Source organism: Hyperolius riggenbachi, chromosome 8 (assembly GCF_040937935.1).
Source record: "Hyperolius riggenbachi isolate aHypRig1 chromosome 8, aHypRig1.pri, whole genome shotgun sequence".
NCBI classification, from domain to species: domain Eukaryota; kingdom Metazoa; phylum Chordata; class Amphibia; order Anura; family Hyperoliidae; genus Hyperolius; species Hyperolius riggenbachi.
Genome location: NC_090653.1, coordinates 296784601 through 296798822, shown reverse-complemented (window position 1 = coordinate 296798822; position 14222 = coordinate 296784601). Strand labels below are relative to the sequence as shown.

General features: G+C 54.0%; 1 protein-coding gene across 3 annotated transcripts in view; it reads right to left on the bottom strand.

Moving 5' to 3' along the window:
• The window catches only part of RALGPS1 (Ral GEF with PH domain and SH3 binding motif 1), a 574444-nt gene that overhangs the window by 456451 nt on the left and 103771 nt on the right, over positions 1-14222 (bottom strand). For all 3 annotated transcript variants that reach the window (XM_068249198.1, XM_068249199.1, XM_068249200.1), the window contains exons 4-5: positions 7910-8017; positions 3841-3891 (exon numbers count right to left, since the gene is read on the bottom strand). In XM_068249198.1, coding sequence (XP_068105299.1) covers positions 3841-3891; positions 7910-8017 — 159 coding nt within the window. The remainder of the gene's footprint in view (positions 1-3840; positions 3892-7909; positions 8018-14222) is intronic.

The following is a 14222-nucleotide window of genomic DNA, read 5'->3' as shown; positions in this document are numbered from 1 at the left end:
TACAGAGTTCCCCAACCCTGTCCTCAAGTACCACTAACAGTCCTGTATACAGAGCTCCCCAACCCTGTCCTCAAGGCCCACCAACAGTCCTGTATACAGAGCTCCCCAACCCTGTCCTCAAGGCCCACCAACAGTCCTGTATACAGAGTTACCCAACCCTGTCCTCAAGGCCCACCAACAGTCCTGTATACAGAGCTCCCCAACCCTGTCCTCAAGTACCACCAGCAGTGCATGTTCTGCAGGAAACCACACTCATGCACAGGTGAGGTAATTAGTGTCTCAGCAGAGCTGATTAACTACCTGTGTGGCTTTATACAAAACATGCACTGTTGGTGGGCCTTGAGGACAGGGTTGGGGAACACTGGTTTATAGTGTTTATTTTCTTACAAAGATCAGCTTTCATATGAAACGGCCATCCATACTGGCTTCCTCAGCTCACCCCCTTGCCATGGGCTCATATTTTGTATAAACATTAAAGAAAACCCAAGACCACTAAAAGAGAAAGACGTATACATACCTAGGGGTTTCCTCCAGCCTCCTTCAGGCTGATCGGTAGTTTGCTGTCCTTGCTGTGCTCCCTGACCTTCCTCTAAGCGGACCCGTACCCCATCCCGCTGCCGTTTGCGCCGATTGGCAGAACTACCAGGCTGCCTAGCGATTGATCCAGGTGGCCTGGGAGGACGGCGAGGGACCAATCAGCCTTAACGGGGCTGGAGAAAGCCCCAGGTACATATCATATTTTTTATATTTTAGTCGTCTCAGGTACACTTTAGAGCCTAAACAGGCTACTGGCTGAAATAAAGAATCGCAGAAATAACAGAGGAAAAGAAAAGGTGTATACTTACAGCCCAGAATACCAAGATAATAACTGTTAGTTTAAAGAGACACTGAAGCGAGAATAAATCTCGCTTCAGTGCTTATATTCAGCAGGGGCATGTGTGCGCCTGCTAAAACGCCGCTATCCCGCGGCTAAACGGGGGTCCCTTACCTCCCAAATCCCCTCCGTGCAGCGGGGGATCTCTTCCTGGTGAGGCAGGGCTAATGGCCGCAGCCCTGCCTCTCAGCGCATCTATCAGCGCGTATCTCCACCTCTCCCCCGCCCCTCTCAGTTTCCCTTCGCTGAGAGGGGCGGGGGAGAGGCGGTGCTGCGCTGCTGATAGACGGCGCCGAGAGGCAGGGCTGCAGCCGTTAGTCCTGCCTCAACAGCAGCAAAATCTACGACCAAGATGGTCAGAGATTTTGCAGGGGTGGGTTTGGGGGTGAAGGGACCCCCGTTCAGCCGCAGGATAGCGGCGTTTTAGTAGGGGCACACATGCCCCTGCTGAATATAAGCACTAAAGCGAGATTTATTCTCGCTTCAGTGTCTCTTTAAGTGGACCTGAACTCTCGCACAGGAAAGCAGGAAAACAGAGAGAAACACACCCTGTATGTATTTAGAGAGTTTAGCCTGCGTAATTCTCCCTCATCAGTGATGCTCTCTACGGCCTGATCACGAGGTCAGATTCCGAATTTGTGATCACTTCTCCATAACGGATTCAGTTCCGAATGTACTTGTGATCGCGGTCCAAATCCGGCTACTGATCACAGATTTAGCCATGATCACAGCCGGGATTATTACCTGAAAACCCGCCGAATTTAGCTGCTAATAGCAAAGGCCCCTTACATGCTAGAAACACTAAAATTTGCCAGATATGTTAAAGAGACACTGAAGCGAAAAAAAATATATGATATAATGAATTGGTTGTGTACTATGAATAATTACTAGAAGATCAACAGCAAAGAAAATATTCTCATATTTTTATTTTCAGGTATATAGTTTGTTTTCTAACATTGCATCATTCTCTAATATGTGCAGATTACACAACACTCTGCATTCAAAATGATTCTTTCAGAGCCGTCTGTGAACTAATGACCTCTCCTCTGGCAGATAAAAAGAAAACTGTTTACTTACAGTTGAGATAATAAAAGTCAGAAGACAGCCCTCTCCACGACTTTGAAAGTCGTAGAGATTAATGGCTTTTTTGCATAGAGATAACAGCTGGAGTTTCTTAACTCTTCCTGTACTGGAAACAATTACACTGATGTATCTGATCTTAATGTTTTATTTCTTAGCTGTGCTACACATACAAATCATAATATCATCATTTTTTTTTTCGCTTCAGTGTATTTTTAAGTAGAACAGTGGAAAGGAGGAATTTTTTTTTTTTTTCAAAAAGACATTATAGTTTTTGAGAAAATCGATTTTAAAGTTCCAAAGGAAAAAAATATACATGGAAATGCGGTATATGACAGTTAATGTATTTACCGCATTTACAAAGTATACTTTTTTCCTTTGAAACTTTAAAATCGATTTTCTCAAAAACTATAAGGTCTTTTTAACCACCCTGGCGTTCTGATTAAATCGCCAGGGTGGCTGCGGGAGGGTTTTTTTTAAATAAAAAAAAAACTATTTCATGCAGCCAACTGAAAGTTGGCTGCATGAAAGCCCACTAGAGGGCGCTCCGGAGGCGATCTTCCGATCGCCTCCGGCGGCAAGAGATAACACGAAAGGCCGCAATGAGCGCCCCTCCGTGTTTCGCTTCCCTCGTCGCCATGGCGACGAGCGGAGTGACGTCATGGACGTCAGCCGACGTCCTGACGTCAGCCGCCTCAGATCCAGCCCTTAGCGCTGGCCGGAACTGTTTGTTCCGGCTACGCTGGGCTCGGGCGGCTGGGGGGACCCTCTTTCGCCGCTGCACGCGGCGGATCGCCGCGCTGCAGCGGCGATCAGGCAGCACACGCGGCTGGCAAAGTGCCGGCTGCGTGTGCTGCTTTTTATTTGGTGCAAATCGGCCCAGCAGGGCCTGAGCGGCAGCCTCTGGCGGTGTTGGACGAGCTGAGCTCGTCCAGACCGCTCAGCAGGTTAAAAAACTTTTTAACACTTGTTCCCACTGTTCTACTTAAGTGTTATTTAGTTCGCTGTTCCTTTCAGTTGGCTGAAAGGAGTGACATAGAGTGGATACGGCTGTGTGTGTGGCGTCATTGTGAAGACCGTTATCAGGTGATTATTGTGTATGGAAGAGGATGATGTTATAAGAATCAATAATAACAATAATATTCCTGCTGTATATAGTAAGATATTAGGACACGTGTTTAATGTCCCCCGTGATGACATAGTGACATGCGGTGCCCCCGGATTCTCCTAGGATTGCGGCGCTGCCACACATCAGACGATCTCACGCGGTAATCGCTTATGTACACAACCGGCTCTAGAAGTTCAGAGAGCCTGGCCGAGTTCTCTGTGATATTATTTACACTGGTTCCGGGTAACAGAATACATTAGGGGGATTCATCTCTGGCAATCACGGCGAGCAGCGGAGAAAAGCGCCGATCGTTAATCCGCCAGTATCTATCTCGCATAACGCTTAATGGCGCTCTCGTCAGTGCCGTGCCGGTTCCGCACAATTTAACTGTCAATGAAGCAGATTTAATGGCGGTTTCAGACGCTGCTCTTCAATTCTGCGATTAATGAAATTCGAGGGAAGACGATACTCCGCAGTCGTGCGTGTAATCCGTGGAGATGGGTTGGATTCATGTGTCGGGAGCCTCCCTTAAGCTGCCCAGCAGAATTGCATTGTGGGTGGTCACACATGGATGGCAGCGAGACTGCGCTAAGAAGCTGAACTCCGGCATACAGCAATAACCACAAGCTGCATAGAGCAGAATATCTGTATGCTTATATGTAAGAACGTCATAGAATAATAGTGATGCAAAACTCAAGCTGTGTCATAAAAACTTGCAGCTGCTACATAATTAGTGCATGGATTTCCCCTCCTCCCCCCAAAAATGAGCAGGACCCACCTCAGGCAAGATAGCCTTGAATACTGGAGCGTCCATCAGCGTTATCTGACTCTGCAAGACACAAAACAATATTTATCATCATTTACTACCAACTGGGTCATATCAGAACACAGCGGGGGTTACATTCCACCTTCCACCTCCATCACTTGTGAAGAAGAGATTACGTAATTTAATCTTGTGCCTCTCAGAGAGTCCAGCACACAGACAGGAATATTTGTCAAGATCAAAATCTGTGTGCTGTGCATGCTAAAAACTGCATGAGTAATTACCTACACAAAAAAGGAAGCATTGCAGCTTTGGGGGAGCATCACCTGCACTAATCAGAGAACTGACACTCCCTGTGCAGGCAGGAAGGCTGAGCTGTGCATTTGGCTATCTCTGCACATGCATCTACTCACTGTGCAGGCAGGAAGGCTGAGCTGTGTATTTGGCTATCTCTGCAGATACACCCAATACTCACTGTGTCTGCAGGAAGGCTGAGCTGTGCATGTGGCTATCTCTGCAGATACACCCAATACTCACTGAGCCGGCAGGAAGGCTGAGCTGTGCATGTCTGCAGATACACCCAATACTCACTGTGCCGGCAGGAAGGCTGAGCTGTGCATGTCTGCAGATACACGCAATACTCACCGTGCCGGCAGGGAGGCTGAGCTGTGCATGTGGCTGCCACTGCAGATACACCCAATACTCACTGTGCCGGCAGGAAGGCTGAGCTGTGCATGTGGCTGTCTCTGCAGATACACCCAATACTCACTGTGCCGGCAGTTAGGCTGAGCTGTGCATGTGGCTGTCTCTGCAGATACACCCAATACTCACTGTGCCGGCAGGAAGGCTGAGCTGTGCATGTGGCTGTCTCTGCAGATACACCCAATACTCACTGTGCCGGCAGGAAGGCTGAGCTGTGCATGTGGCTGTCTCTGCAGATACACCCAATACTCACTGAGCCGGCAGGAAGGCTGAGCTGTGCATGTGGCTGTCTCTGCAGATACACCCAATACTCACTGTGCCAGCAGGAAGGCTGAGCTGTGCATGTGGCTGTCTCTGCAGATACACCCTATACTCACTGTGGCGGCAGGAAGGCTGAGCTGTGCATGTGGCTGTCTCTGCAGATACACCCAATACTCACTGTGCCGGCAGGAAGGCTGAGCTGTGCATGTGGCTGTCTCTGCAGATACACCCAATACTCACTGTGCCGGCAGGAAGGCTGAGCTGTGCATGTGGCTGTCTCTGCAGATACATCCAATACTCACTGTGCCAGCAGGAAGGCTGAGCTGTGCATGTGGCTGTCTCTGCAGGTACACCTAATACTCACTGTGCCGGCAGGAAGGCTGAGCTGTGCATGTGGCTGTCTCTGCAGATACACCCAATACTCACTGTGCCGGCAGGAAGGCTGAGCTGTGCATGTCTGCAGATACACGCAATACTCACTGTGGCGGCAGGAAGGCTGAGCTGTGCATGTGGCAGTTTCTGCAGATACTCCCAATACTCACTGTGCCGGCAGGAAGGCTGAGCTGTGCATGTGGCTGTCTCTGCAGATACACCCAATACTCACTGTGCCGGCAGGAAGGCTGAGCTGTGCATGTGGCTGTCTCTGCAGATACACCCAATACTCACTGTGCCGGCAGGAAGGCTGAGCTGTGCATGTGGCTGTCTCTGCAGATACACCCAATACTCACTGAGCCGGCAGGAAGGCTGAGCTGTGCATGTGGCTGTCTCTGCAGATACACCCAATACTCACTGTGCCAGCAGGAAGGCTGAGCTGTGCATGTGGCTGTCTCTGCAGATACACCCTATACTCACTGTGGCGGCAGGAAGGCTGAGCTGTGCATGTGGCTGTCTCTGCAGATACACCCAATACTCACTGTGCCGGCAGGAAGGCTGAGCTGTGCATGTGGCTGTCTCTGCAGATACACCCAATACTCACTGTGCCGGCAGGAAGGCTGAGCTGTGCATGTGGCTGTCTCTGCAGATACACCCAATACTCACTGTGCCGGCAGGAAGGCTGAGCTGTGCATGTGGCTGTCTCTGCAGATACACCCAATACTCACTGAGCCGGCAGGAAGGCTGAGCTGTGTATGTGGCTGTCTCTGCAGATACACCCAATACTCACTGTGCCGGCAGGAAGGCTGAGCTGTGCATGTGGCTGTCTCTGCAGATACACCCAATACTCACTGAGCCGGCAGGAAGGCTGAGCTGTGCATGTGGCTGTCTCTGCAGATACACCCAATACTCACTGTGCCAGCAGGAAGGCTGAGCTGTGCATGTGGCTGTCTCTGCAGATACACCCTATACTCACTGTGGCGGCAGGAAGGCTGAGCTGTGCATGTGGCTGTCTCTGCAGATACACCCAATACTCACTGTGCCGGCAGGAAGGCTGAGCTGTGCATGTGGCTGTCTCTGCAGATACACCCAATACTCACTGTGCCGGCAGGAAGGCTGAGCTGTGCATGTGGCTGTCTCTGCAGATACATCCAATACTCACTGTGCCAGCAGGAAGGCTGAGCTGTGCATGTGGCTGTCTCTGCAGGTACACCTAATACTCACTGTGCCGGCAGGAAGGCTGAGCTGTGCATGTGGCTGTCTCTGCAGATACACCCAATACTCACTGTGCCGGCAGGAAGGCTGAGCTGTGCATGTCTGCAGATACACGCAATACTCACTGTGCCGGCAGGAAGGCTGAGCTGTGCATGTGGCAGTTTCTGCAGATACTCCCAATACTCACTGTGCCGGCAGGAAGGCTGAGCTGTGCATGTGTCTGTCTCTGCAGATACACCCAATACTCACTGTGCCGGCAGGAAGGCTGAGCTGTGCATGTGGCTGTCTCTGCAGATACACCCAATACTCACTGTGCCGGCAGGAAGGCTGAGCTGTGCATGTGGCTGTCTCTGCAGATACACCCAATACTCACTGAGCCGGCAGGAAGGCTGAGCTGTGCATGTGGCTGTCTCTGCAGATACACCCAATACTCACTGTGCCAGCAGGAAGGCTGAGCTGTGCATGTGGCTGTCTCTGCAGATACACCCTATACTCACTGTGGCGGCAGGAAGGCTGAGCTGTGCATGTGGCTGTCTCTGCAGATACACCCTATACTCACTGTGGCGGCAGGAAGGCTGAGCTGTGCATGTGGCTGTCTCTGCAGATAAACCCAATACTCACTGTGCCGGCAGGAAGGCTGAGCTGTGCATGTGGCTGTCTCTGCAGATACACCCAATACTCACTGAGCCGGCAGGAAGGCTGAGCTGTGCATGTGGCTGTCTCTGCAGATACACCCAATACTCCCTGTGCCAGCAGGAAGGCTGAGCTGTGCATGTGGCTGTCTCTGCAGATACACCCAATACTTACTGTGGCGGCAGGAAGGCTAAGCTGTGCATGTGGCTGCCTCTGCAGATACACCCAATACTCACTGTGCCAGCAGGAAGGCTGAGCTGTGCATGTGGCTGTCTCTGCAGATACACCCTATACTCACTGTGGCGGCAGGAAGGCTAAGCTGTGCATGTGGCTGCCTCTGCAGATACACCCAATACTCACTGTGCCGGCAGGAAGGCTGAGCTGTGCATGTGGCTGTCTCTGCAGATACACCCAATACTCACTGAGCCGGCAGGAAGGCTGAGCTGTGCATGTGGCTGTCTCTGCAGATACACCCAATACTCACTGTGCCAGCAGGAAGGCTGAGCTGTGCATGTGGCTGTCTCTGCAGATACACCCTATACTCACTGTGGCGGCAGGAAGGCTGAGCTGTGCATGTGGCTGTCTCTGCAGATACACCCAATACTCACTGTGCCGGCAGGAAGGCTGAGCTGTGCATGTCTGCAGACACACTCAATACCCAATACCATGTTTTGTATAGGAGTTAGAGATCTGCAGGTCAGATGCTCCTCACTTGCAGACTAGGCAAGCGAAGAAGAGAAGGACAGGCCCAAAGAAGAAAAAGATTTGCCTTCACACAGTCCGCTATTTCTCTCCTGCTACAGATACGGCAGATGGAATGTGACCATTTGGGGACACGTAGTACCTCGTTTTCTGGCCAAAGTGTGAAGTGTGCAAAACAGTACAAAAAATAATGACTTACCGCAAACTCCTCAGGAGTTACTTTCAACACATCAAACACCACAGCGTCATAGCTCTTGTTGGCATAGTCCGAGCTTTGCCCTTCCAGAGAGTCCGAACTGCTGCTCCCCTGCCAGACCAGAAGAGAACACGTAAGGTAAAGTGTCACCATCGTCTCATCTTATCAACATTGTTCCTCAAAGTGCCTGGATCTCAAGAACATCCCAACTATTCCATACTCTATCAACTACTCCGCATGGTCCCATCAACCCTGCCTTCTCCCTTTTAACTCACAATGACCTGTCTACTCCGCACAATCCCATCTACCAAGCACCGTCCCGTCTACCAAGCACCGTCCCGTCTACCCAGCACCGTCCAGTCTACCCAGCATCGTCCAGTCTACCCAGCATCGTCCAGTCTACCCAGCATCGTCCAGTCTACCCAGCATCGTCCAGTCTACCCAGCATCGTCCAGTCTACCCAGCATCGTCCAGTCTACCCAGCACCGTCCCATCTACCCAGCATCGTCCAGTCTACCCAGCATCGTCCAGTCTACCCAGCATCGTCCAGTCTACCCAGCATCGTCCAGTCTACCCAGCACCGTCCCGTCTACCCAGCACCGTCCCATCTACCCAGCATCGTCCAGTCTACCCAGCATCGTCCAGTCTACCCAGCATCGTCCAGTCTACCCAGCATCGTCCAGTCTACCCAGCATCGTCCCGTCTACCCAGCACCGTCCCGTCTACCCAGCACCGTCCCGTCTACACAGCACCGTCCCGTCTACACAGCACCGTCCCGTCTACACAGCACCGTCCCGTCTACACAGCACCGTCCCGTCTACCAAGCACCGTCCCGTCTACCAAGCACCGTCCGATCTACCCAGCACCGTCCCATTTACCCAGCACCATCCAGTCTACCCAGCATCGTCCAGTCTACCCAGCATCGTCCAGTCTACCCAGCACCGTCCAGTCTACCCAGCACCGTCCCGTCTACTCAGCACCGTCCCGTCTACCCAGCACCGTCCCATCTACCCAGCATCGTCCAGTCTACCCAGCATCGTCCAGTCTACCCAGCATCGTCCAGTCTACCCAGCATCGTCCAGTCTACCCAGCACCGTCCCGTCTACTCAGCTACTCAGCACCGTCCCGTCTACCCAGCACCGTCCCATCTACCCAGCACCATCCCGTCTACCCAGCATCGTCCAGTCTACCCAGCATCGTCCAGTCTACCCAGCACCGTCCCGTCTACTCAGCACCGTCCCATCTACCCAGCACCATCCAGTCTACCCAGCATCGTCCAGTCTACCCAGCATCGTCCAGTCTACCCAGCATCGTCCAGTCTACCCAGCATCGTCCAGTCTACCCAGCACCGTCCCGTCTACCCAGCACCGTCCCCTCTACCCAGCACTGTCCCGTCTACCCAGCACTGTCCCGTCTACTCAGCACCGTCCCGTCTACTCAGCACCGTCCCGTCTACTCAGCACCGTCCCGTCTACTCAGCACCGTCCCGTCTACTCAGCACCGTCCCGTCTACTCAGCACCGTCCCGTCTACTCAGCACTGTCCCGTCTACTCAGCACCGTCCCGTCTACCCAGCACCGTCCCGTCTACCCAGCACGTCCCATCTATATAGCACTGTCCCGTCTACTCAGCACTGTCCCCTCTACCCAGCACCGTCCCCTCTACCCAACACCGTTCCCTCTACCCAGCACCTTCCCGTCTACCCAGCACTGTCCCGTCTACTCAGCACCGTCCCGTCTACCCAGCACCGTCCCGTCTACCCAGCACCGTCCCGTCTACCCAGCACCGTCCCGTCTACCCAGCACGTCCCATCTATATAGCACGTCCCGTCTACTCAGCACTGTCCCCTCTACCCAGCACCGTCCCCTCTACCCAACACCGTCCCCTCTACCCAGCACCTTCCCGACTACCCAGCACTGTCCCGTCTACTCAGCACCGTCCCGTCTACTCAGCACCGTCCCGTCTACTCAGCACCGTCCCGTCTACTCAGCACCGTCCCGTCTACTCAGCACCGTCCCGTCTACTCAGCACCGTCCCGTCTACTCAGCACCATCCCGTCTACCCAGCACCGTCCCATAGATATAGCACTGTCCCCTCTACCCAACACCGTCCCCTCTACCCAGCACCTTCCCGTCTACCCAGCACCGTCCCGTCTACCCAGCACCGTCCCGTCTACCCAGCACCGTCCCGCCTACCCAGCACCGTCCCGCCTACCCAGCACCGTCCCGCCTACCCAGCACCGTCCCGTCTACCCAGCACCGTCCCGTCTACCCAGCACCGTCCCGTCTACCCAGAAACCGTCCCGTCTACCCAGAAACCGTCCCGTCTACTCAGCACCGTCCCGTCTACCCAGCACCGTCCCGTCTACCCAGCACCGTCCCGTCTACCCAGCACCGTCCCGTCTACACAGCACCGTCCCGTCTACCCAGCACCGTCCCGTCTACCCACCACCGTCCCGTCTACCCAGCACCATCATGTCTACCCAGCACAGTCCCGTCTACCCAGCACCCTCCCATCTACCCAGCACCCTCCCGTCTACCCAGCACAGTCCCGTCTACCCAGCAGCCCCCGTCTACCCAGCATCGTCCCGTCTGACCAGCACCATTTCGTCTACCCACCACCGTCCCATCTGACCAGCACCGTCCCGTCTACTCAGCACCGTCCCGTCTACTCAGCACCGTCCCGTCTACTCAGCACCGTCCCGTCTACTCAGCACTGCCCCGTCTACCCAGCATCGTCCCGTCTACCCAGCACCGTCCCGTCTACCCAGCACCGTCCCGTCTACCCAGCACCGTCCCGTCTACCCAGCACCGTCTCGTCTACCCAGCACCGTCCCGTCTACCCAGCACCATCATGTCTACCCAGCACAGTCCCGTCTACCCAGCACCCTCCCGTCTACCCAGCACCCTCCCGTCTACCCAGCACAGTCCCGTCTACCCAGCAGCCCCCGTCTACCCAGCATCGTCCCGTCTGACCAGCACCGTTTCGTCTACCCACCACCGTCCCGTCTACCCACCACCATCCCGTCTACTCAGCACCGTCCCATCTACTAAGCACCATCATGTCTACCCAGCACAGTCCCGTCTACCCAGCACTCTCCTGTCTACCCAGCACCCTCCCGTCTACCCAGCACAGTCCCGTCTACCCAGCACCCCCCGTCTACCCAGCATCGTCCCGTCTGACCAGCACCGTTTCGTCTACCCACCACCGTCCCGTCTACCCACCACCGTCCCGTCTGACCAGCACCATCCCGTCTGACCAGCACCGTCCCGTCTACTCAGCACCGTCCCGTCTACTCAGCACCGTCCCGTCTACTCAGCACTGCCCCGTCTACCCAGCACCCTCCCGTCTACCCAGGATCTTCCCATCTACCCAGCACCGTCCCGTCTGACCAGCACCGTCCCGTCTACCCAGCACCGTCCCGTCTACTCAGCACCGTCCCGTCTACTCAGCACCGTCCCATCTACTCAGCACCGTTTCGTCTACCCACCACCGTCCTGTCTACCCACCACCATCCCGTCTACCCAGCAACGTCCCATCTGACCAGCACTTGCCCGTCTACTCAGCACTGTCCCGTCTACCCAGCACCATCCTATCTACCCAGCACCATCATGTCTACCCAGCACAGTCACGTCTACTCAGCACCGTCCCGTCTACTCAGCACCGTCCCGTCTACCCAGCACAGTCACGTCTACTCAGCACCGTCCCGTCTACTCAGCACCGTCCCGTCTACTCAGCACCGTCCCGTCTACTCAGCACCGTCCCGTCTACTCAGCACCGTCCCGTCTACTCAGCACCGTCCCGTCTACTCAGCACCGCCCCGTCTACCCAGCACCGCCCTGTCTACCCAGCATCGTCCCGTCTACCCAGCACCCTCCCGTCTACCCAGCACCCTCCCGTCTACCCAGCACCCTCTCGTCTACCCAGCACCCTCTCGTCTACCCAGCACAGTCCCGTCTACCCAGCACCCCCGTCTACCCAGCATCGTCCCGTCTACTCAGCACCGTCCCGTCTACTCAGCACCGTCCCGTCTACTCAGCACCGTCCCGTCTACTCAGCACCGTCCCGTCTACTCAGCACCGTCCCGTCTACTCAGCACCGTCCCGTCTACTCAGCACTGTCCCGTCTACTTTAAACAGTCCCATGATAGCTTTGCAGACAAGACAGAATAACGGACATCACAAAAGGCAATCCTACGCTATGAGATCAGCTGAATGAGCAAAATCTACCCGATAATAATTGTTTACCTGCATACCAACTTACAAGAATGTATTATCAGTTATTATACATCTTAAAAGATTAGATGCTAGACTTATTGAATATAACGATGATAGACTATAGACTATAGATAGTCCCGTCTGACCAGCACCGTTTCGTCTACCCACCACCGTCCCGTCTACCCACCACCGTCCCGTCTGACCAGCACCATCCCGTCTGACCAGCACCGTCCCGTCTACTCAGCACCGTCCCGTCTACTCAGCACCGTCCCGTCTACTCAGCACTGCCCCGTCTACCCAGCACCCTCCCGTCTACCCAGGATCTTCCCATCTACCCAGCACCGTCCCGTCTGACCAGCACCGTCCCGTCTACCCAGCACCGTCCCGTCTACTCAGCACCGTCCCGTCTACTCAGCACCGTCCCATCTACTCAGCACCGTTTCGTCTACCCACCACCGTCCTGTCTACCCACCACCATCCCGTCTACCCAGCAACGTCCCATCTGACCAGCACTTGCCCGTCTACTCAGCACTGTCCCGTCTACCCAGCACCATCCTATCTACCCAGCACCATCATGTCTACCCAGCACAGTCACGTCTACTCAGCACCGTCCCGTCTACTCAGCACCGTCCCGTCTACTCAGCACCGTCCCGTCTACTCAGCACCGTCCCGTCTACTCAGCACCGTCCCGTCTACTCAGCACCGTCCCGTCTACTCAGCACCGTCCCGTCTACTCAGCACCGTCCCGTCTACTCAGCACCGTCCCGTCTACTCAGCACCGTCCCGTCTACTCAGCACCGTCCCGTCTACTCAGCACCGTCCCGTCTACTCAGCACCGCCCCGTCTACCCAGCACCGCCCTGTCTACCCAGCATCGTCCCGTCTACCCAGCACCCTCCCGTCTACCCAGCACCCTCCCGTCTACCCAGCACCCTCTCGTCTACCCAGCACCCTCTCGTCTACCCAGCACAGTCCCGTCTACCCAGCACCCCCGTCTACCCAGCATCGTCCCGTCTACTCAGCACCGTCCCGTCTACTCAGCACCGTCCCGTCTACTCAGCACCGTCCCGTCTACTCAGCACCGTCCCGTCTACTCAGCACCGTCCCGTCTACTCAGCACCGTCCCGTCTACTCAGCACTGTCCCGTCTACTTTAAACAGTCCCATGATAGCTTTGCAGACAAGACAGAATAACGGACATCACAAAAGGCAATCCTACGCTATGAGATCAGCTGAATGAGCAAAATCTACCCGATAATAATTGTTTACCTGCATACCAACTTACAAGAATGTATTATCAGTTATTATACATCTTAAAAGATTAGATGCTAGACTTATTGAATATAACGATGATAGACTTCTCCTGCTCACAGTCACCCTCTCATTTCTGCCATGAACCAGCACATAAATGGTCAGCAGGCCCAAGAGCTGCAGACAAACTGCAAACCACCCGACCATTCTGGCTCCGCTAGCGTTTCCTCTCTTTAGTAATTACCACCACCCAAGCCCAGGCTTGTAAGATCCACCAGCCTCGCTGTCCTCTGATGTTCAGAGACCATACAGCTTCCTGGAACTGGCATCTGAACGCTCGCCAAATCCCACTGGTCAACAACCTTAGACCCGATTCAGGCGGAGCGTGGCTGGGAATGTAAACCAAAGGCCTTTGTACAGTCATGCTACATTAATCTGAAGACGGACTGGCCTGAAAAATGGGGCATCTGTACACAGATCTGGAGACGGACGGAGCATAAATCCTACGCTTTATAGAAAATAACTCTGGCCATACAGACGCGGGAGGGATGACTGGAAGTTCATAAAGGAGAGATCTATCGATTTTATACCTATAGCTGATTCATATAGGCTCCGATGTCATCTCTGGACAAACAGCGAGAAGTAAAGAAAGCAAGTCGTCCTCGGATAGAACGTTCATACTGAGCTCATTCATCATTATTCATAACACAGTCATAGCTGTTACTTATATCCTGTCTTACTTTGGCTTAGACCAGAGCTGCGTCATGTAAAAGTTTCTGTAAGTTTTTAATAGATCGTTATTTTAATTATGGATAAAAAGTTGTTAAAAAAAACATCTGCTGCAACAATTT